The following is a 22,687-nucleotide window of genomic DNA, read 5'->3' on the forward strand; positions in this document are numbered from 1 at the left end:
ATCACACATATAACACATGTTAGAAAACTCAACAAAAAGTTTCATCTCAAGTTTAGAATATAAAAAAGATTAAGTTATTATCATGCCAAGAAAATTTATTAAATGTGGTGTGAGCATGTTCTTCTTTCACTAAAAAAGTTATTGAACCATTTATGTCTTCATGGAAAGAATAAGAGTCTAGGTTGAAAAGTCAGATAATACAATAAAGGCTTACTATATTTTTTCGTCATATATCTTGTACTCGAGGTTCATTTTAGTCCCTTAACTTAAGAATATACTATTTGAGTCTCTTAAATATATAAATTGAATTGTGTTAGTCCTTTCTGCCCATTCTATTAGTCAAAGTCAATTAATAAGGCTATGTGAAACTAGTGTGGAATACCACGTGGCTTATACCAACTTTTTGTGACTGATTTAACGACAGAAAAATTTGTCACTAACAATGTTTTTTTGAATTTTTATTGTTGTTCTTCATATTCTTCCCCAAACCCACAAATCCAAAATTTTCAAAATGCAAATAATGCAAATCCCATTTGTGAAGAAAGATCCCACATTTCTTATTCTTCCCATAAACTCAATGTTGTTGACAATATGCAAATAATGAAAACTCAATATTGTTGTCAAATAATGAAAACAACCTTAATAAATTTTATTAATGGGTTTTGTACGATTGGTAGAATAAGGGATGCATTGAAGGTGTTACGACAATCAATAATGTAATTTAGGGAAGTAGAACGAACATTCTTGTATTTCTTATAAACTGGATAGGCGGGTCAACCAACCACGCCAAATATGTTATAATCTCATCCAACTAAGAAGTGAAGAAAACCAATTTTTGACAGTTGAAAATGCATACGTAACACAGAAGGTGGACATGAATCCACTCAACAGTAAGCTACTGGTTAGTTTTACTAAGGGCACACAATGGACGCCACTGTACTAGTTAAAAAGTATAGGTATGTTGGTGTAAGCCCTAGAGGCCAATACTTTTGGTACTTGTATCGAATTATTTATTAATAATAAAAGGCTTTTTCTTTATTACGTTTGTTTAATAAAGTCCCTAGAATAACTAGTCTGTTTAATGTATCAAGTATGACTTAATCATGAGATCACATTAAACATAAGGACACTATTCTTAAAGTATCCGTAGTCGAGCTTTATTGTGAAGTGGGGTGACATTAAAGCATTAAGACTATTATGTATATAGACTGATGATCACATCTCATGGATCATGGATAAGGAGTTATCAAGTCTTAAACATAGGTATGAATATTAAGAGTAATATTTATACCGGATTGACCCGCTATGAGAATACTATATAGAAAGTTATGCAAAGTGTCATAAGTTATTCTCATGGTGATAATGGTGTATACCACTCTTCGACCTGAAACCACTATGGACCCTAGATGTAGAGTCGAGTGCTTTATTGCTGATCAAACTTCCGTAACTGGATAACCATAAAGACAGTTGATGGGTACTCCACGAAGCATGCTGAGGGACATGAGTGACCTAGATGGAATTTGCCCATCCTGCATAACAGGATAAATGTCTATGGGCCCAATATTGAACTGGACAAGGATGACACGGTATATGCCTTGTGTTCAATATAGACAAAAGGGCAAAAGGGTAATTATACACATAAGTATTATCACAGAAGGAATTGTCAGATCACATGACATTTTCGTGTCTTGGGTAGCAGTGATGTGTTGCTAGATACCGCTCACTGTTTATTATGTTAAGTACATGATTTAAAATAATTGCCAATGCCGCGAAAACCTACAGGGTCACACACAAATGACGGATTGATGAGAGATAGAGTAATTAAGGAACACCGTAAGATACGGTGCCCTTAAGTGAATTGTAGAACATCGTAAAGGTACAGTGTACTTAAGTAGAATACGAAATATGGTAAGGTACCATGAGCTTAAGTGATTTTGGGCATATTATAAGATATATGGGCCAAAATACACTTAAGTGGGCTTTTTAGCTTGAAGCCCACGCAAGTGGTTCTATAAATAGAACCCTTGTGCAGAAGCATTAATTGCGGTTGCATTATTTTCGTTTTCTCTCTCTCTCTCTCTCTCTCTCTCTCTCTCTCTCTCTCTCTCTCACTCAAAGCCTTCATTCGTGCCAGCTAGCACTGTGATTGAAGGAATCCGTTCGTGTGGACTGAGTAGAGACGTTGTCATCGTTCAACGTTCGTGATCGCTCCGTGGATCTGCATCAAAGGTTTTGATCGTCACAAGAGATTTGCACCAAAGGTTTCAATCGTCACAAGAGGTAAATATTCTATCACTGATCATGACCATTCGTAAGGATCTCTAAAGGAGAAAATTTTAATTTCCGCTGCGTTTTGGATCGCAATTCTCCCTCAAGGTATGCATGGTATCCCTACAAGGGCAGGGGATACTCAAAGGCTTTAGTAGACTTATAACAATTTAGGGGTGGTTAGGTCTTGCTCGTGATGGTGAGAAGCCCTGTATGGTGGTTTTGCGGTGGTTTTAGAGGATATGCTTAGGTGAGGTGAGAGGCTCTATGTATAAGCGTCATGCTTAGGGTATTATGCGTAAGTTATGATCTGTCTCTTTCTGATTTTAGAGGAGATATATATATATATATAAAGGCCTTTGGACCTAGAGTTTCATTAGGAAGGATCACTAACCACCTAGTCAATGACGGACCTTTGAATCCTTATTTCCTAGGGAGACGTTGATCAGCAATTAACCTTGACTTTTCTCTGCCCAAGGAACGTTTTTTCTCATGTTTCCCGTAACTGGGTGAGTGGAAGGTAGTTCGAGCAAGGCGATACCTCTTGGAGGGTGACACATAGTCGTCGCCCCTCCCGGGGGATACAAATCTCCCACCCTTGCTAGGTCTTTTACAAATATAATGCTACATTTGTTACTATGGGATACAAGAAATTGTTTGTGTCACTAGTTGTTTCTAGAGATTTATGGATATATGATTGATGTGAAATGTTTTTAAAGAGGGTTCACACCTCCAAAATCCGTTAAGCGAAACTTATTTTGACAATATGTAGTTTGTAATGATATTTATTTTATTAGTTTGCTCGTTCTAACAACCTGTATAGCATGGACATAAATGTCACGCACTTAGGCAACTAATCACTATTTGTATTATTTTATTCAAATTGTGTTAAGTTATTGAGAATATCTACACCAGAGCTAGAAAATCATTATTTTTATATGAATGATATAGTGTTATATTTGCAAATATCCTTACCTAGGGCGGCAACTTGGTGCCACCCTAGGAAAGGGGCGACGACCCAAGGTCGCCCGAAGGGAGTTACCACCTCGCCCCTATGTTTTCCTTGCTCCCGGGAAGAAGAAACGTGGGATAAGATGTGTCTTGGATAACGGAAAAGTCAAGATAGTTATTGACTCACGTATTCCTTGGAAATATAAATTCAACAGTCTATCCTTTTACTAGGCAAGCGTCGACCTTTTCCTAGAGGGCCCTAAGGATCAGGAATCCCTATAAATACCACATCCCTCAAAAGGAGGGATAAAGTCGTATTCACTTAATACCACCCAATACTGCTCATAGAGCACTTCGCTCCCAGCAGTCATAACGCTGGTCATTTAATCGCCCATCTGTAAACTAGCAACACCGATCGCCAACAGGGTCTCTCACCTCACATGAGATGGTCCCTTAAACTGCCTCAAAAACCACCATACAGGGTTACTCTCCATTGCGAGCTAGCTCTCACCCCATTTGTGCAATATACCTAGTAGGAACACTAAGTCTCCCCACCCTTACAAGGGGAACACACAAATCTTGTTCTTTTTTGGACAGTACAGTGGTGCTCTCCGTGGGGCCAAGTAAAACAAACATGGTCCACACTTCCTTTTAACAAACAACACATTTCACTTCGACCCTATCATCCCTTTTTTCTTTCTTGTAGGAGATGACTGACAGGGTCATATACCACACACCATACACCAAGCACCATCGTCGAAGGTATCTCTAAGAGAGGTCTCTCCAGGACCGCTCGATGAAGATACGTGAGACAGGTTCTTGCTGTGAACGTCATATCTGTCATACCCCAAAATGCTCACTCCCTTTTCCACTTTTCATCTAACATATGACTTGAAATTCATTTTCACTCATTCATGTCTCATTCATGTGCATCATTAATTCATGTTAACACTTTCTAATAACCATCATAGATTCAAAGTTTGTGGCTAACAAAAGCTAGGGTTTGCTTGTGGATCAAGGCCTAGAGGTGTGCTATGTATAATCACATGGAATCAATTGGGTGAAACCCTAATTTCATGATCTTTGGGACCTTGATTCAAGGAGACCACATCATGACATCAAAACCATATCTCTTGGCTTTGTTCCTATGAGATCTTGTGTTTGACCTCTTGAGCATTGGTTGGGTCATTAAACCCTATTATGGGCCTATTTGTTAGGAGATTGACTATGAAGCTTCATGTTTGGTTTGAAGGCCTTGATTAAGGGGTGTGCATTATAAAACCCTAATCAGGGATGCTTGGTACTTGGGGTGTCATTTTGAGTTGAATTTGACCATGGGATTGACTGAAACCCCAGGTCATTTGGAATAGGTTCTTGACCATCTTGTCATGCATCATCAACCATTAAACTTGATGTTGAGCGTGAGATTCATTCATATAACCTACACATCCATATGTTTGAAGTTTCATCTGGTTCAAGCTTTTGTTCAAGCATCCATATATATGCATTCTACTTGGTCTTTCTTAATTCATTGATCATGGGCCTATGGTGCTTTTAAAATATATGGTTCTTAACTCATGGCCATTGCTTCCATCCATATGGTGTTGTCAAGATTATAAGTCCTTGATCATTGACTCTTGGATTCATGTTTGCATTAGTGCATTGGTCTTTTGGTCCTTGGTTTGTTTTTGATTCATTGAGATTCTTAAGGCATTATAGGTCATCATTGTTGGTTCATTTAGGCATTTTAGTCCATTAAATCAAGGTTCATTCATATTGCTTAATATTTGAACAAGTCACATAAATCATTGTTTCATTTAAACCTTGACATATTCATTAAAAACCTTATTTACCTTACAAGTAATTTAAACTAGTCCTTACATATACATCAAACAATACAAAACCCTAGTTTCTAACCTACAGTTGACTTTGGTCAACTATTGATTTTTTGGTCAACTATTGGTTTTTTGGTCAACTGTTGACTTTCTGATCAACTAGATGACCAAAGTCAACCATTTTCCCTTGAGTCCTTAAGTCATCTTAATCCTCAAGTGTCCATGCCAATTGCAAAACCTACAAAAGAACCATTCCATAAAATTATGTCACTAAGCACTTTTGTCCAAAACAATTCAACCAAGCAAGCCATACATAATCCAATTCATGCGATACAACTTTCGAGCATTCAAATTCCAATACAATTCAATAGCATGTTCAAGGCCATACACATTCCCGATCCAATTCCATATAAAACACCATTCAATTTTCCATATCAAGTCCCAATTGCATTTCAATTCTACAAACTAAGAACGATACACATAACAGACCAAAACATTGACCAAGTGCAACCTACAAAGCATTACAAGGCCAAGACACATTGAACCTGCAAACTGACTTCAACAAAGCACAACATATCAAACCAATCCAACACATACATAACAGGCGCCAACACATTGAACCTACAAACATATTTCCTACTGACTTTAACAGGGCAAAATAGTGAACCACTACATACATTTCATGACAGAAAATCAGCAAAAAGCACCCTGCATCTTTTTCATCTAGCAGAACACACAAACAAAATACATATCCCTATAGAACACAAGTGAAAACTAACATTAATCCTGCAAGTTTCGAAGCCCCCTTCATGAATAACAATACAACCTGCATATTATTCCAACAGGATATAATAGAAATTCAAAAGCATTCATCCTGCATATTTCGTGATAACAGAAAAATGAGACCACAATAACTAACCAACAGATGCAACACAGAGAATCAAATTAAAAATAACTCATTTTCACTCATTTCAAAACTCTAACAGATTTTCTAATTTTTAACCAAATTGATGCGAATTTCATATTGGAAGAACCAAAAAACTATAAATACCCATCACTCTTTACAAATCAGAGAGAGCAATCACAACTCAGCAATTCACGAATCAAAAACTCAGAAGCATCTTCAACTCTCTCACATTCCAATCTTCAAGGAATCCTCGCATTTGTTCAATCCCTCACGTAACAGAAAGTTGTAGAGAAGAAGAACTCGAAGCATACATCAAGGTTAAAGCAGAGCAAAGAAAATCTGATACCTATTAACGCCGGAGAGCCACCGCATTGGTAAGTTACTTTTATGTCTCCTTCTTCAATCATTTGTGTAAGCGCAATCCTCAAGATCCATGTTCTCTTCTCAATTCACCACATCCATACAAATCGAATACATTTTGGATGTCGCACTTCTGATTCGTTAAAGGTGATGTTGAAATCGAGTTTGATTAAAAGTGTGGTGATGGTGATGGAGCTTCGATTTCAGAGTGTCTCGTGATTCTTGTTTCGTTAAGAGCATTTGAATTGAGAAGATGCAAGAGAGAGAAGCGTGGAAACATAAGTGAGAAGCTCAGGTTCAAACGCCACGGATGAGTCTATGAGTCTATGTGCTTTGTGTGTTAACATAGACATGACCCGAACATGGACTTGGATTGGACTTTAGGCCCAAACTTCCTATTTCCACATCCATCAAAAATCCACACCATGCCTCACTTCATCCTATTTCCTTTTTGTTATATAATTATTTTTATTGTTTCTTGTTCTTATTAATTTCTGATTTTTTTTCCCTACATTTTTATGCATAATCCAATGTTAGGATTAGGTGGATTTTAGATTAGCCTAAACTTTGATCACATAATATGATTAAATTTAGTTCGAATTAATTAGGATTAATTAATTTTAATTGTTAGAAATTAATTCAATATTAATTAAATTGTGGATAATGACCATTTTATCCCTAGGGTTTAGAGAATTCATAATATGCATGATCCCTAAACTTAGGGCTTGTGTAGATTTAATTGGTATAAAATTGATTGTTCAATCCATTAGGTTGTACATAATTCAACTGATCTTTTTTATTCACATTGGCTGTGTTGGTCAAAGTCCACTTTGATCAACCAAATTCTTTGCACTGTGCTCAATTCCCCAAGTCTGCTCAAGTGATCAAAAGACCCTTGATCACTTGATAAGGCAAGTCCTTTTTATTCAAGTTGTACAGGACCTCGGGAGCTTAAGACCTCAAGATTAAAATTCAAGTTCAAGACTTCAAAGTCAGTACAAGGCCTTCACATTACAGACAAAATGGACTACTATTCAAGCACAACAAAGGTGTACCAACACTTGTCAATTATCATTCAAGTTGTGTGCCATGAGCCTTAAGCAACGAAGAATGATGAGAGGTATTATTCCAACCCTCGTCTAAAATACCTTTGAGTACGATGCGTAGGCCCTAGCTACTCAAAGTATTCGTCTTTGTTCACAGGCTTTAGTACAATTCGAATCAAATGATTGTCAAGTCTCTTCTTCACAAGTAATATTTCATCATAAAGAGCAACAAGGAGAATCTTCTTCAAGCAACTTGTCAGTTATGATGAGTCTCACATGCCACGAGTCTTAAGCAACAGAGAATGATGAGAGAGATTATTCCTACCCTTGTCTAGAATACCTTTAAGTACGGGGCGTAGGCCCTATCTACTCATAGTATTCACCTTCGTTCATAGACTTTAGTGTGATTCAAGTCAAGAGACTGGCAAGCCTGGTGCATCTATCATTTCCACCCCTCAGTAGTATTTTACTGTCTTCTCGGGAACCAAATACCATAGTCCCTTTGGATTCCACATATGCTTTTTTAGGCAAATAACCAGTGTCCATTCTTTAAACCAAAAGTTGTTTGTCTTAATGCCAAATATTTCATTCTTTTCTTTTTGGCTTGATGCATGTTTACTCTTTGGTTCATATTTTATCAATTCATGATTAAATATATACCATTATATTTTGGTTTCAAATTGCATGTTCCCCAACAGTGATATAATGTTTCCTTGGGCCAAATACCATATTCCTTTGGGGTCCCATATATACCGTTTTAGGGAAAATAACCAGTACCCATCCTTCGAACCAAGAGTTGTTTATCTTGATAGGAAAATATTTCATTCTCTTTCTTTTTGGCCAATATGACTGCTTTACTCTTTGGTTCAGAGTCATTTCCTTCATGGGTTCCTACAATACCATTGTCTTTTGGTGTCAAGTTATACTCTTCATCACTTCTATCAAATCTCTCTTTTCCTTGATTTGCATTAGTTCTACGAACTACAGAGCTATGAATTTCTCATTGCACGATGAGAATACGTAGGCACAAGGGTTCGAACCCTTGGAAATCATACTAATTATTTCTTCTGCCTTAGGGCATCATCCATATCTTTCATGATCCATTATCATCAATCTTCACCCATAACCATTCATCTCAATGATATATTGTTTCTTTGAAACCAAATAAAATATTTCTTAGGATTCCATATGTACCCTTTTAGGACAAATAACCAGTGTCCATCTTTGTACCCAGAGTTGTTTGTCTTTATAGGCAAACATTTCATTCCCTTTTGTTCTTGGCCAATATGTCTGCTTTACTCTTGGGTTCAAATGTCATTATTCTATGGATTCCAATAATACCATTATCTTTTGGTTCCAAATTATACCTTTCTGTCACTTCTGCCAAGCCTTTCATTTCTTTACATTTTAATTATTTCTCTCTATCCTACTATTCACCTTCCATTATTCACTATTCACTACCCCCATTCAATATCTTCTACCAATCATTCATCCTCATTGATGTACTTTCTCTTTGAGTCAAATACATTATTCCTTTAGACTCCATACATACTTTTAGGCCAATAACCAATGCCTGCCTCTGAACCAATACCCTTTGAAATTCTGGTATTCAGATATCAGGTGTCGTATACAATGTCATGACACTAATATCAAGACTTCGCACAACAATAATAATAATAAGGATGTTAAAATGCACTGCTAAAAGTAAATAACATAGATGATTGTTAACCCAGTTCAGTGCAACTTCACCTACATCTAGGGGCATCCAAGCCAGGAAGGAAATCCACTATAATAGTATTAGTTTGAAGACCTCAGTAAACAACCTCCTATTTACAATCTTCGCACCTAATCAATACATGTGTTATTTCTATCTAAGACCCTCTTAGATATGAGACCCATATCACTTCCCTCCAATCACATACAGTGATAATGACTTCAATCAAATAATAGAAGGCACTCCTCCAAAACATATAATCCACTCTTGCTTAAAAGCTTATGAGTGATTAACAATTACAACACAAAGATACAATCCAACTTTAATATCAACGAGATATAAGAGTGGCTCACAAATAACAAAGAATATTAAAACACCAATTTCACAATACTCAAGCGTAGCTCTCACTTCTTTAAATTAGGTTAGAAACATTCTATTTAAATAGCCTTTGGTAAGCGCGGGCTTAGGCTTAAAACCACACCAGACCTAATATGGACTGTTTCACAAAGTCTGCAGAATCTTCTGCATAAAATCAGGAACAAGATCACTTGTTTCCTAAAATGTTTCAACATCCTTTTTTATGAAACAAGTCCACTGCTGGAAACAAAACAGTAGTTACTAAAACAAACCTTATTAGACAGTCAGATATGATAGCTGAATATTTAGAGAATCTTCAGAGATCTCATAATAAAATAAGTCTTCCAAGTAGTAAAACAAAATATGCAAAGGTGCCTGATCAACATGCCAAGACATATTGCTCAACATTTTGTTGTGATACATATTTTAACAAAATTGTTGCCAATCATAAAAACACAGACATAACAATCTCCCCTTTGGCAAATTTTGGTTAAAATAACATTTGCATCATATAGCTGGAGAAAAGATAAAACAACAGCAATAATCACAAGCACAAAACCAAACAACCAAACAACCAAACACTTGGTATAACACCAAGACATATCAGAGGCACACGCAACAGAAATAAGTAGAAACCCAACCTCACAGAAAACACATAGAGAGAAATAAACCCTCACACTCCAAGCCTCCTCCAAAGAAGAAATTCTCTGAAACAAAATATCAAGACATTCTGTCTAACATCACAACAAGCACAAAACAACCTAAGCACACACAGATCAAGCTCCCCCTGAATGTCATGATCAGCAACACATAAACTACTCCCTCTGTCACACATGAAACATATTCCCCCTCAAAGAAATAGCCTTCACACGGATCACGCGAGGAATCAAAAAAAGAATTCAAGAGAACAACTATACATTATCTACTCCCTCTTTTTAGCCAAACTATGACAACCCCAGCAGGCATTCACCAATGACAACAATACAATAGAGAAAAGTAGTAGCAGAACATGTGAGTTAGAAGTCCAGACCATGGCACACAAAGGTGCAATATTCAGGGAAAAGGCCCACACAAAAACATACAAAATCAAACAGAAAAATAAACAGCTCAGATGTCAGCAGAAACATATGATTCATCTGCAAAGGTAGCACCAACAACAATATCCTCTTCTTCCTTATCTCCTTCTTCAACATCACCAGCCACGTTCTCATCGGGGCTCTCTTCAGCCAAATATTTGACCAATCTTTCAAGCTTGATATTCCTTTTAGTGAAGGTCTTGATAGTATCATCCAAAGCTTTGCAGATGTCCTTTAATTTAGCAACCAGACCAACCTTAGAGGTTGAACTGGAAGACTCTTTGCTAGATGTCAAGACAATATCTAGGACGTGTATCCCTACAAACAACCTGTAGTGAAGAGAAAGAGGAGATTCCCTCTTGCTAGCAACATCAACACTATTCAGGATACTTGGGTGTTGACTTAGAATGATTCCACATATAAGTGAAGTAAATGCAATGGCCATCTTCATTACACAAGTACCAGCATGCTTCAATGTTTGTTCAAAAACATAATTTCCAAAATCAAAGTTGGTCTTAGTACCAACTACATAGATGAACTTCCCTAATCCAATGGCAATGGTTGATGTATGGTTTGTAGGAACCCAGTTAGCAACACCAAGCCTATGAAGGATTGCATACTTTACACTTAACTTTCCAGTTGGCAGCTTTCCTTTTCTAGGCCATTGTATAACTTGTTTTGCAGTAATTTCTTTGCAAACCTGGTTGTCAGTCACCTCTATCTCAGGTTGTTCATCTTCAAATCTGCCCACGTACCTATTATTCACATTAGGTGAAAATTCCACACATTTTCCTCTCACAAAAACTTTTCTAAATTCCTTGCTTTTATTTTCATCACACTCAGTAGGGGTGTTTACAATAAGCTCCCTCACTAGCATCTCATAGCATTTTCTAAAGCCTGTAACACTTTTCATCAGATTTATTATTATAGACCCATTTTGTGCCAATGACATTTGTTCCTTCAGGCCTATGAACCAAGTCCCATACGACATTCCTCTTGAATTGACCTAACTCTTCTTGCATATCATTGATCCATAATTTATCAATTAAAGCCTCCTTCACATTCTTGGGCTCAAACTTAGAGACAAAGCAAGAATTGGATACAACCTCTCTCGATCTAGTGGTTATTCCCTCATTAAGATTCCCTATAATGAGCTCCTTAGGGCGATCTTTCTGGATTATGATAGAAGGACCTTTGTTGGCTTGATTGACCTCTGATTCAGTACCTGCAGACTCAATGTTGGACTCAATGTCTGATACATCTTATGGAGCATCATTCATCTGTAATGATATTTCAACATCTTATTCGATGTCAATTTCCTTCTCTATGATTGAATCATCAATCACAAGATTAATAGATTCCATCATGACTTTGGTTATGGAATTAAATACTCTATAAGCTCTGCTATTTTGTAGAGTAGCCCAAAAATATTACTTCATCACTCTTGGGACCTATCTTTCTTCTTTGTTCACGATCAGCCAAAATGTAATATTTACTTCCAAACACATGAAAGTATTTGACAGTAGGATTCCTCCCTTTCTACAATTCATAGAGAGTAATTGAAGTACCAGTTCTCAGAGTGACCCTATTATGAATATAGCAAGCAATATTCATTGCTTCATCCCAAAAATGGTAGGGTAGACGCTTAACATGAAGCATGACTCTAGCTGATTCTTGTAGAGTCCTATTCTTGAGCTCAATAACTCCATTTTGTTGAGGGGTGATGGGAGAAGAGAACTCATGGCCAATAATTTCAAAGGAGCAAAATTCAGCAAATTTTCTATTTTCAAATTCCTTGCCATGGTCACTTATAATCCTGACAATTTCATTTTGCTTCTCTCTTTGAAGCCTTTTACACGAATCTTTGAAAACCTCAAAGACATCTGATTTTTCCTTGATGAAGTTCACCCAAGTGAATCTTGAAAAATCATCAACAACAACATAGGCATACCTTTTCCCACCAAGGCTCTCAACTTACATGGGCCACATTAAATCCATATGAAGAAGTTCAAGAACCTTTGAAGTAGTTAGATGTTGGATCTTCTGGTGTGACATCTTGGTCTGCTTTCCAATTTAACATTCACCATAGATTTTTCCTTCCTTAATCTTGAGCTTAGGAACACCTCTGATAACTTCTTTAGACACAATCTTCTTTAGCCTTTCATATGCAAATGTCAAAGTTTTTGGTGCCATAGTTTGACTCCGTCTTCCTTGGAAAACAAGCACGTGGAAAATTAATTTCTTGAGGTTTCCATAAGTAACAATTATCTTTAAACCTGACTCCCTCTCATCAGTACTTCATTCTTCTCATTAGTGACCAAACATTCAAACTTAGTGAAATTAACTTTAAGAGCTTGATCACATAATGACTGATACTTGAAGCTAGCGGAAATATACCCGAACGTATCGCACGCTCGAACATACAACAGAGTCGCCATCGAACTTTATTTATCCCCAAAGGGAAGGGAAAACATCAATAAAACCCGGGGGGAAGAGATATACTGGGTAAGGAAGTCGGTTATGCAAGGGGAAGGTATTAGCACCCCAAACATCCATGGTACTCCATGGGAACCGTTTTGATTATTCTCGCTCGAATATGTGTGATAACTAAAGATTACTCGCAAAAGAAGGGGAAAGGAAAGGAAATAGATAGAGTGTTCGGTAAGGATTAGGGCCCTCATGCCTACGTATTCGCATAGTGAAATGAAGAATTCAGAGCTCCGTAGTTCGAAGAACTAGAGGTGGGAGATGAAAAGAAGTGTGATCAAGGTGTGGTATGAACCAAAGGATAATATGATTTGAACTCCAACAAGGGGTGAAAATGTAAACCCAAGAGTAAAACTGGTATGAACCAACAAGTGAGGGATCTAAGACATGGTATCACTGTATTGGAATAACCGAAAAGAAAGGGTTGCATACACACGACTGCAAAGTAAGTAAGGAGATGTTTGTCTAAGCTACAAGGTTTGACAAGACAAACAAATCTGCTATTGGTTCACAAAAAAGGGTACAAGATGGAGCACAAAGGTATAGTGTATTTGGCTTAAATAATAGGTATATCACATGAAGTGAGTGAAAGTAGAGTATGAAGGTATCATGAGAATGAACGGAGTGAAGTGACCGAAGTCACAAAATTTGAATGTTTGGTGACAAGTGACTGAAAAGGTATAGTTTGAAATCGAAAGGTGAAAGTGTATTGGAATCCCTAGGAGAAATGGAATTTTTACCATAGAGGGAAAGGTGGCATGAACCGCAAGTGAGGGGTCTAAGACATGGTATCACTATATGGTTGGCCAAAAAAGAAGGAATTAAATGTCTGGGTACAAGCCAAACAACTCTTGGTGCAAACGCGGACTTTTCATTAGGCGTCCTAAAAGGGTATGTATGGAATTCCAAAGAAAGTGTATCTGATTTCAAAGGAAAAGTATGTCACTGGGGTGAACGGTTTATGATCGAAGGTAGATAATGGATAGTGAAAGATATGAATGATACCCTAAGGCGAAGGAGAAATAATTATAAGTATGCTCGCCAAGGATTATTATCCTCATGCCCACGTATTCTCATTGTGCAATGAGAAAATCAGAGCAATCGTAGTTCAACTCACTAGGGCTGAAAAGAAATTGATTGGAGGCAAGAGGAAATGGATGATTGAGATTGAAATGATTAGAATTGGAATGATTAAGAATGAATAATGGATAGACTTGATAGTTACTGGATGAGAATCACACTAAAGTCTATGGGTAAAGGTGAATACGATAAGCAATGAGCCAAACGTCTCGCACCTAAAGATATCCATAATGAGTGTAGGAAAACTCCAGTCTCATTCCTTCTTTACCACTTAAGGCTCGTGGCATGTAACTCTCATATTAAACTTCAAGAGAAGAGAGAAGAGTCTTTGTAGTTGTTTCTTGTAACGATGAAGACCTTATCAATCGTTAGATTCGAATTGCACTAAAGTCTATGAATAGAGGTGAATACGATGAGCGTTGGGTCATACGTCCCATACCCAAAGATACTCAGAATGGGGGTAAGAATACTCCAGTCCCACTCCTTCTCCATTACTTAAGGCTCATATCGTACAACTTGATTCATGATGGATGAGTTGTTGATTGTTGTCCTTGCTTTTTGTTGTTTTTGCCTTTGTGAAGAGAGACTTGTCAAGTGTATGATTAGAATTGTGCTAAAGTCTATGAATAGAGGTGAATACGATGAGCGTTGGGTCATACGTCCCATACCCAAAAATACTCAGAATGGGGGTAGGAATACTCCAGTCCCACTCCTTCTCTATTGCTTAAGACTCGTGTCACACTCTTCTAACTTTGATTTAACAAGTGTTGAAGACGCCACCTTTGATGTGCTTGAATAATCCGCTGCTTGGTATGACTGAGGATGCCTTGATTGAAGATCTTGTCTTGAGGTCTTGAACTCCACAGCTTGGAAGAAAAGTCTTATTAAGTGACCAAGGGTCTTTTGGTCACTCAAATTAGACTGTGGGGTTATACGAGTTCAAAGGATTTAATTAATCAAAATTGCTTTTGATCAATTTAATCAGGGGTTTTGTTTTAGTTTTATGGGGAGCTAAGTTTGGATCTAATTGAAGTTAGTACTTGTTAGAAACTATACTAAGAGATCATGCATTAGAAGTTGATTGAATATTCTAAGTTAGAAGTTAGAAATCCTAAGGGAGCATGTCAAAATATTGATCAAAAACATGATTAAAATTCTATGTTAAGTCCTACAATTATTAGGAAATGATCGAATTCTAATCCTAATGGGAGCATGTAATTTTGACACAAAAATACCAAAATAAGCCCATAAGGGGCAAAATGGTCAATTGTGAAAATATGTCTAATTTTAATCATGGCCTAAAAGGGATTCTAACCTAAAGTTGAATTCTAATCCTAATGTTGAGAATGGTGTAATTCTAAACTTAAGCAAAGCATAATTGTTTCTAATTTCAATCTAATTAAAATTCCTAATTAAATTCTAATGACAAAACTAATTAAATTCTAAGGGAATTAATCTAATATTGTGCTAATCAGATTCTAAAATCAAGATTTAATTCCTAATTGTCAAAATTAATCTAATTAATCTAAAGTTGTACTAATAAGTCTAAAATTGTTTTTAAAAAAACAATTAAAAGTGACAAAAGAAATGAATTTGGTTGGGGAGGTGTGAGCTGAAAATGGTGGTGAGAAACTGGAATGGTCTTGTGGGCTTCAGACAGGCCCAACTCTGATTTTTAACCATAGGGGCGCTCATCCAAAAACAGAGTGGAAACTACATCGGGTTGATGCTAAGCCCAATATTAACTTGTTCACTTCCCAGGGGGGTGAGTTTCAGATTCGCATGGTGGATCAGGAAAAAGACCAGTGGGCTTTGCCAAATCCCAATTCTCATTTCTTTACTAACCAAAGGGGGTGTATCATCAACTGTGGTGTATGAAAAGCAAATTAATGGACCTAAACTAGTTAAGCCCAAACTTCTCTCTTCTGTTGACTTGTCTAAGTCAACAGATTCAAAACAAAGTTCAAAACGCGCGCTAACTTCTCTCCTAGTCTCACCATTCGTCCGCCTTGAAACACCGTGCCGGCGTCCGTCGCCGTCGCCGGTAGTAGCCTACCACTAAGATGTTACCACCATTGGATGCACCAAAATAAGCTAAACACGAATATGGGAATGGATTTGGGAAATGGTTCTCGGATTGGTCGAATCGAGCCTAAACAGTGGAAGAACCCTAGGTCTCTAATCTTAAATTAAATGGAGTTTATCACGAATTAATCTCTAATACCAAAGGGCTTTCACTCCCTAGCCTCAAAGCTACACTCCAGTATGCTCAATGTAAGAAAACGTTACAGAAGATAGATGGACTTACCGGAAAAGATGATCGGAAACTTCAACAGGTGAGTTCATGATCTTGCTTGCATGTTCCTTCTTCCTCTTTCTCCTTCTTCTTCTTCTGGATTGAGAATAGTGAGCAATGCAGTGGTTAAGCTCAAGCTGAATTGAAGCTTCAATGGCTTTTTTATGAGAGAGTGAGAGAGCTTTGGTGAGGGTGAGGGAAGAGATTGCAAAGAGAATTCACACAAATGCCAAGGGTCTTGAAAATGTGAGTGACGAGTTTCTTAAATAGAGGCTAGGCTTGGACTTGTTAGCTTTGGACTTAGGTATGGAGTTAGTTAAACATGTTTTGGAGTTAGTTGGACTCAACTCACTAAGTTAATTGAAAAACTCAGCTAGTTAGAAACGACTCAGTTAGTTATGTGAGTTGATGTTGGTTAGTGAGTGAGTGAATTGAAACTTGACTGGCTACTGCAGGTTAAAATTAGATTAAAGTCATGTTGAAATGGTTTTGACGACCTGTTATTCATGTTGTAGGTTTGGCTTGTATTTTGTTTGGAGTTAATTAATATTAATTATTATGAAGTTAGAATGGTTGGAAAGTGATTGTTTTGACGTTGTTGGATGTACAGGTTGAAGGAAGTGAAATGTAGTGGGATTCTGCAGGTTTGGTTCAACTCAAAGCACTGGTTTGTTGGAATTGTTTTGGCATCTTGCATATTAGAGTTGGTTTGAATGGTGATTGGTTTTATTGCATTATTATGATTTTACTCTATTTTGACATTGCAGGAAAAATGAATATCTTGCCAACGAACTCGACATCCTCGGCAAAGAAGCCATAAAATTTGGAGCTATGAAAATAGGAATATCTTGCAGCAAGCATGCTTAGCAAATCCGCTTGATTCGTTCTCCAAACTCTCACGTCAACAATTCTCCTGATCTAAACAATTCTAATGATTTTTCTCTGGGCTTAACATTGTTACTTTCCTGTGACAGATGATGTTGTAGTCAGAGAATCAATGCCTTGTATGTTCATTTTTTTCCAGGTAGAGCTTCAGCCAAAGTTGATGGTTATTTAGATGTAAATTGATTGTCATTTGAATGATTTGGTGTTAATCCTGCTCGTGCAGGTAAGTGACTTTCCGTCAATGAACACTTAGGTGTTGTTCTTCACTGCTTAGCATCTCCTTGATGTTTTTGCTTGCATCGAACCTCGCTAACCTTGCTTTGGACATTTTGCTGTTGAACCGTCATGTAATGCTACAAGTGGTTCTGCTCTCATGCTCTTTGCAGGTCTCATCTACGAAACTCGTGTCCAAGCTGGAACGGTATGTCGGTTGATGGAATGGCGTTGTACAACCATGTACTTGAGATTTTTGCGTGTCACTGCAACTTGTTGATGCTTTGGGTTGTTACTGTCATTTTGGTTTGGAGGAGACAACATCGATACTTGGGGTTGGGGGTTTGGCTTTGTTTTGTATGGAAGCAGAGTTTTGAATTGCTTTGATCTACCTTGTTGCTACTTCATAATAATCCCACTCAGGAGTTCCCATAGCGATCTTGCTAAACTCGGTTGCACTAGCATCTATGTCGGCAAGTATGTGCCTGTTGGTTTTGTCTATCAGCTTCACTAACTTCCATACACTCTCTTTGTCCTAAGGTCACAAAGTTCACGAGACTAAAGTGTTCAACAACATCACACAATTACTTTGTGAGCTTTCCGTACTTAGCATGGAGGGGATCGTTATCGAGATGGTGTCGCAAATACGACAAGTCTTGCACGTCTGTGTAAAAGTCAAGGTTGAAGGCCAACTTTCCATAGCTCTCAATTAAATCAATTTCTGACAAGCCATTCATGTGGAGAGTTATGGATGCAACATTGTCGACAAGGTTGGAAGCGATGCACTGATGTACTTCCCAGGGTCACTCCAAAGACGGGTATCAACCAAATGCGCATCCGTTAACTGTAAGTTCAATTTCTTTACAAGTCTCATGACGACATTCTTGGCGAGAAAATCAAAGAGTAAATCATTCCACTTGGCCAGAAAAATCAAAGAGTAAATCATTCCACTTGGCAAGAAAATTAAAGAGTAAACCATACATTTATCGCTCTTCTTTCATATTCCACCATTAGTTCTATGAACTACGGAGCTCTGAAAATCCTTATTACACTATAAGGATACGTAGGCATGAAGGCCCAAATCCTCAGCGAGCACCCTAATTATTAAACCCTTTATTCTTTTGTGAGTAATCTTTAGATGATAACACTCATTCAAGTATAGAACAATCAAAATGGTTACTAGTGAGTACAATAGATATGAGGGATGCTAATACCTTCCCATTGTATAACCGAATTTATTACCCTTTTCTCTTCCCCTGGGTTTTATTGATGTTTTCCCTTTCCTTCGGGAATAAATAAAGTTCAATGACGACTCTGTTGTATCTTCAAGCGAGTGATGCACTCGGGTATTTTTCACGTAGCTTCAATATCCTCCGATTTTCTTAAGAGCATCGCAGGTGTAACCTGGGTCAACATTGTGTTCTTTAAAGAAGATACTTGCGCATCAATCCTCATGACGATGACCCTTTGGTCTTCACCGTCTATCACGGAGACTTGGATATCAGGCGTATCTTGATAGACCAGAGTAGCTCAACCGATGTCCTGTTCTGGGATGCCTTCCAGAAGCTACAACTGAACCTGAATGATGTATAGGGGTTCACAGGCTCCTTGACAGGATTATCGGGGAAGGAGATACAAATAATGGGCTATGTGATCCTGAAAACCACTTGAGGGGAGAAAGCCGATGCAAAATCCATATACATCAACTACCTCATTGTATACACCATTTTCCTTACAACATCATCCTGGGGCACCCGACCATGAACACCTTAGGAACAGTCGTATCCATCCTAACCTTAATATATCCACTCCTACATGGTAGTGTGAGAACCATTTAGGGAGATCAATAAGCAGCTCACGAATGTTATCTGACTAGCTTGGAGACACCAAAGAAGAGTCTGCATTAGTTGATGCCCATCCTTCAAAAGTTCCAAATACTTACTTCGAGGGTTGGGACCTTAGATTGGGTACAGAGGCGCAAAGACTCACACCCATAAAATATTTGAAGGAAGTCCAAATAGGGCCTCACATCCATTAAGTTACAAAGATATGCACCACATTGTCTGTAGGGGAGGAGTGAGAGCTAGTCGGCCGACAAATAAGAAACATCGACCTGTTATCCTGGGCTCTCCGAGACATTCTAGGTATAAACACCAAATTTGTGATCCATCATCTTACCATCCATATGTCTTCCAGACCAATGGCCTAAAGAAAGCAGAAGGTCGGTGAAGAGAAGAGGGTCGCCATTGATGATGAGGAGAAAACTCTATACAATGTTGGGTTAATCACTGAGAAAAGGTACCCCCGTTTGGTTGTCCAACATGGTCTTGATGAGAAAGGCCAATAACAAATGGCGCATGTGTATAGACTTCATAGATCTGAACACCGCCTATCCCAAGAACCCGTATCCGTTACCAAACATCAACCGCCTGATTGAAGGGTCCTCAGGCTACCGGGTGTTGTGTTTCATGGATGCCTACTCAGTATATAACCAAATCAATATGGATCCATTAGATGCCCCCAAAACCACCTTTATGTCGAACCAGGGCAACTACTACTACAATGTCTTGCCTTCCGGCCTCAAAAATGTTGGTGTCACCTACCACAAAATCAATGACGTTGTGTTTGATTTTCAAATAGGGAAGAACCTATAGGTATATCTTGACGACATGATTATCAAAATGGAAGAAGGGAACAACCATTCCAACGACCTAGAGGATATCCTACAATCAGTGAGAAAGTATGACATGTGCCTAAACCCTGCCAAATGCTCTTTTGAAGTACAAGCAGGGAAATTTATGGGATTCATGTTAACAACAAGGGGGGTTGAATCAAACCTCGGCAAGTTCTAGTTGATCATCAATATGAGGATCCCCATTAATGTGAAGGGAGTGCAATAGGTTATTGGACGCCAAGTTGCCCTTTATCGCTTCCTCTCCTATGCTGGAAATAAAGCTTTCATGTTCTTCACTGCCTTGAGAAAAAAGGAGAAGTTCGAGTGGACAAATAAGTGTGAGGAAGCTTTAAACAAGACCAAGTAGCTCCTCACATCAACCCTAATCCTCACTCACCCAAAGGAAAACTCACCTTTGCTCATGCACCTTTCGGTCACTAAACGAGCGGTGAGTCCAGTCCTTGTTCAGGAAATAGGCAAAGAGGAGAAGTCTGTGTATTTTGTAAGCAAAGTGTTCATGGGCGCTAAAACATGCTATCAAAAGATTGAGAAGCTCATGCTGACTGTTATTACCACAACAAGAAAACTCCAACCTTATTTCTAAGGGCACGCTATCTTGGTAAAGTCTAACTACCTTATCCACCAAGTATTGAAAAAAACCCGACCTGAAGGGTAGAATGGAATCTTGGTAGGTAGAACTCTCGAAATATGACATTCAATATCTTCCAAGGGGAAGCAACAAATCACAATCCCTGGCCAATTTTGTTGTCGAACTTAGTTCGTCCGTTAAAGAGGAGCCACTGTCATAATGGGCGTTATCCATGGATGGCGCTTCTAACATGAAGAGAAGAGGTACAAGAATAGTACTCGAGGGACCAGGCGATATAGTTATTGAGCATGCATTAAAGTTCAAGTTCACTGCTAGCAACAACCAAGTGGGGTACAAAGCACTCATCACCGTTATGATCTTAGCCTTGGAAATGAGGGCTACCAAATTAGAAGCCAAAAGTGACTCTCAACTAGTAACCAACTAGATCTCGGGACAATACCAAGCCAAAGAGCCTACGTTGATGAAATATCTATAGAAGGTGCGACATATGTCCTCACGTTTCACTTCTTTTAAAGTAGAGCACATCCCTCATGAACAGAACTTTAGGGAAAACCTACTATTGAAGCTAGCCACCTTAAAATTCACGAGGTTCAATAGGAAAGTCATATAGGAAACTCCGGCCTCCCCCGGCATTGGGACGAGTGAGGTATACTCCGTGGAAGTCATCCCCGAGTCCAGTTGGATGTCGCCTATATTGCGCTACCCGTAGTCTAGCGAAATCCCATTTGATGCGAGAGAAACAAGAAATATCAGAAGAAAAGTTGCCAAATACACCATACTCACATGGAAACTTTACATAATATGGAAGGCCGCTCCCATGTTAAGCTGCCAAATACACCCTTCTCGTGGAAGTCCATAAAGAGGTCTGCAGCTAAGGGTGGGAATAGGTCAAACCAACCAACAGGGGCCTATCGCCTAGCCTACACAAACCCAAATTAGGCCTGACTTTTTCTTCGATAGAAAATGCCTAGGGCTTTTTATAAGCCTATCTAGCTAAAGAGACTAGGCCACATGCTGTAAGAAAAGCCTTTTAAGCCTATCAGTCCGGCTTATTTACAAAAAAATGAATAAATTTATTATTATTATATTGTATTTTATACTTTGAATTAAAATATGAAAATAAAGCTTAGTTATCTTGAAGAACTTATGAAAATAAATTGGAAAAACATTATGAATAATTCGTTGTCGCACACAGGTCAAAATCGAGTAATTAAAAATTGTAGTTAGGGAAGCGACACTCGAATGTCATATCACAAAGTCTCTTGTATTGAATTTTACCAACTGAAAGAACAATGAGGGTTTAGGTTCGATTAAGGAAACAATAACAAATAATTGATTCCGAATAAGCTAAAACAGCAAATCTTACTGATTTGGGTTATGACTTATCACTGGCTATTATAATTCCATCTCATAAGCGGATTATCTATTCCCATTCAATTAAAAAACTCACTGACAAATGCAATTGGTTTGTGTGATGCAAGTTCCTATTATCCGAATTAAGCAAACAGATTTAAGCTCTCGCGAATTAAGCAAACGCGACTTAATTAAACACGATAATGAAAAAACTACATTAATGTGATTACAGTTAAGGATCATACAACAATCGAATTAAACCAATATACTCTATGAAAATTGAATTAAGCATGCAAGAGTCATAGAATAAAATTGAAAGGAATATAAATTAGATTGAAAACATTTTAACCTCAAAGTGGTGGAACCCCGTAATCAGCAGAATTCGCCTTAGGGATTCATTCTCCATGAAAATTGCAAAGCATACCTAATTTTGGGAATAGTGAATTATGTCAATGAACAGTACCGCCTCTTCTTTTGTTTAAAGGAAACAAGGAATTAGGATTATAATCCTAACCGGTTGGAAAACCTAAAAATCGACCCAAAATTAATTATTTTATTTAAGTATGAAACTAAAG

At 37.9% G+C, this 22,687-nt stretch overlaps 2 protein-coding genes, 1 long non-coding RNA gene and 1 pseudogene across 3 annotated transcripts; all 4 read right to left on the reverse strand.

Annotated features, from left to right (window-relative positions):
- Window positions 1–5,015: 5,015 nt before the first annotated feature.
- Window positions 5,016–6,668, reverse strand: LOC127097349 (uncharacterized). The gene is made up of 2 exons (XR_007793008.1): window positions 6,308–6,668; window positions 5,016–5,292 (listed from the first exon to the last, which is right to left on the reverse strand). It is a non-coding gene; the product is annotated as an uncharacterized LOC127097349 (long non-coding RNA).
- A 3,877-nt stretch (window positions 6,669–10,545) lies between these two features.
- On the reverse strand, window positions 10,546–11,391 carry LOC127093800 (uncharacterized). The gene has a single exon (XM_051032703.1). The coding sequence runs from the start codon at window positions 11,389–11,391 to the stop codon at window positions 10,546–10,548; it is 846 nt and encodes a 281-aa protein (XP_050888660.1).
- A 13-nt stretch (window positions 11,392–11,404) lies between these two features.
- LOC127093801 (uncharacterized) lies at window positions 11,405–12,707 on the reverse strand. The gene is made up of 3 exons (XM_051032704.1): window positions 12,599–12,707; window positions 12,083–12,487; window positions 11,405–11,739 (listed from the first exon to the last, which is right to left on the reverse strand). The coding sequence occupies exons 1-3, from the start codon at window positions 12,705–12,707 to the stop codon at window positions 11,405–11,407; spliced, it is 849 nt and encodes a 282-aa protein (XP_050888661.1).
- Window positions 12,708–17,742: 5,035 nt separating this feature from the next.
- On the reverse strand, window positions 17,743–18,458 carry LOC127093803 (GPN-loop GTPase QQT1-like; annotated as a pseudogene).
- Window positions 18,459–22,687: the final 4,229 nt, after the last annotated feature.

The sequence above is a fragment of the Lathyrus oleraceus genome, chromosome 6, assembly GCF_024323335.1.
Source record: "Lathyrus oleraceus cultivar Zhongwan6 chromosome 6, CAAS_Psat_ZW6_1.0, whole genome shotgun sequence".
In the NCBI taxonomy this organism is placed as follows: Eukaryota; Viridiplantae; Streptophyta; class Magnoliopsida; order Fabales; family Fabaceae; genus Lathyrus; species Lathyrus oleraceus.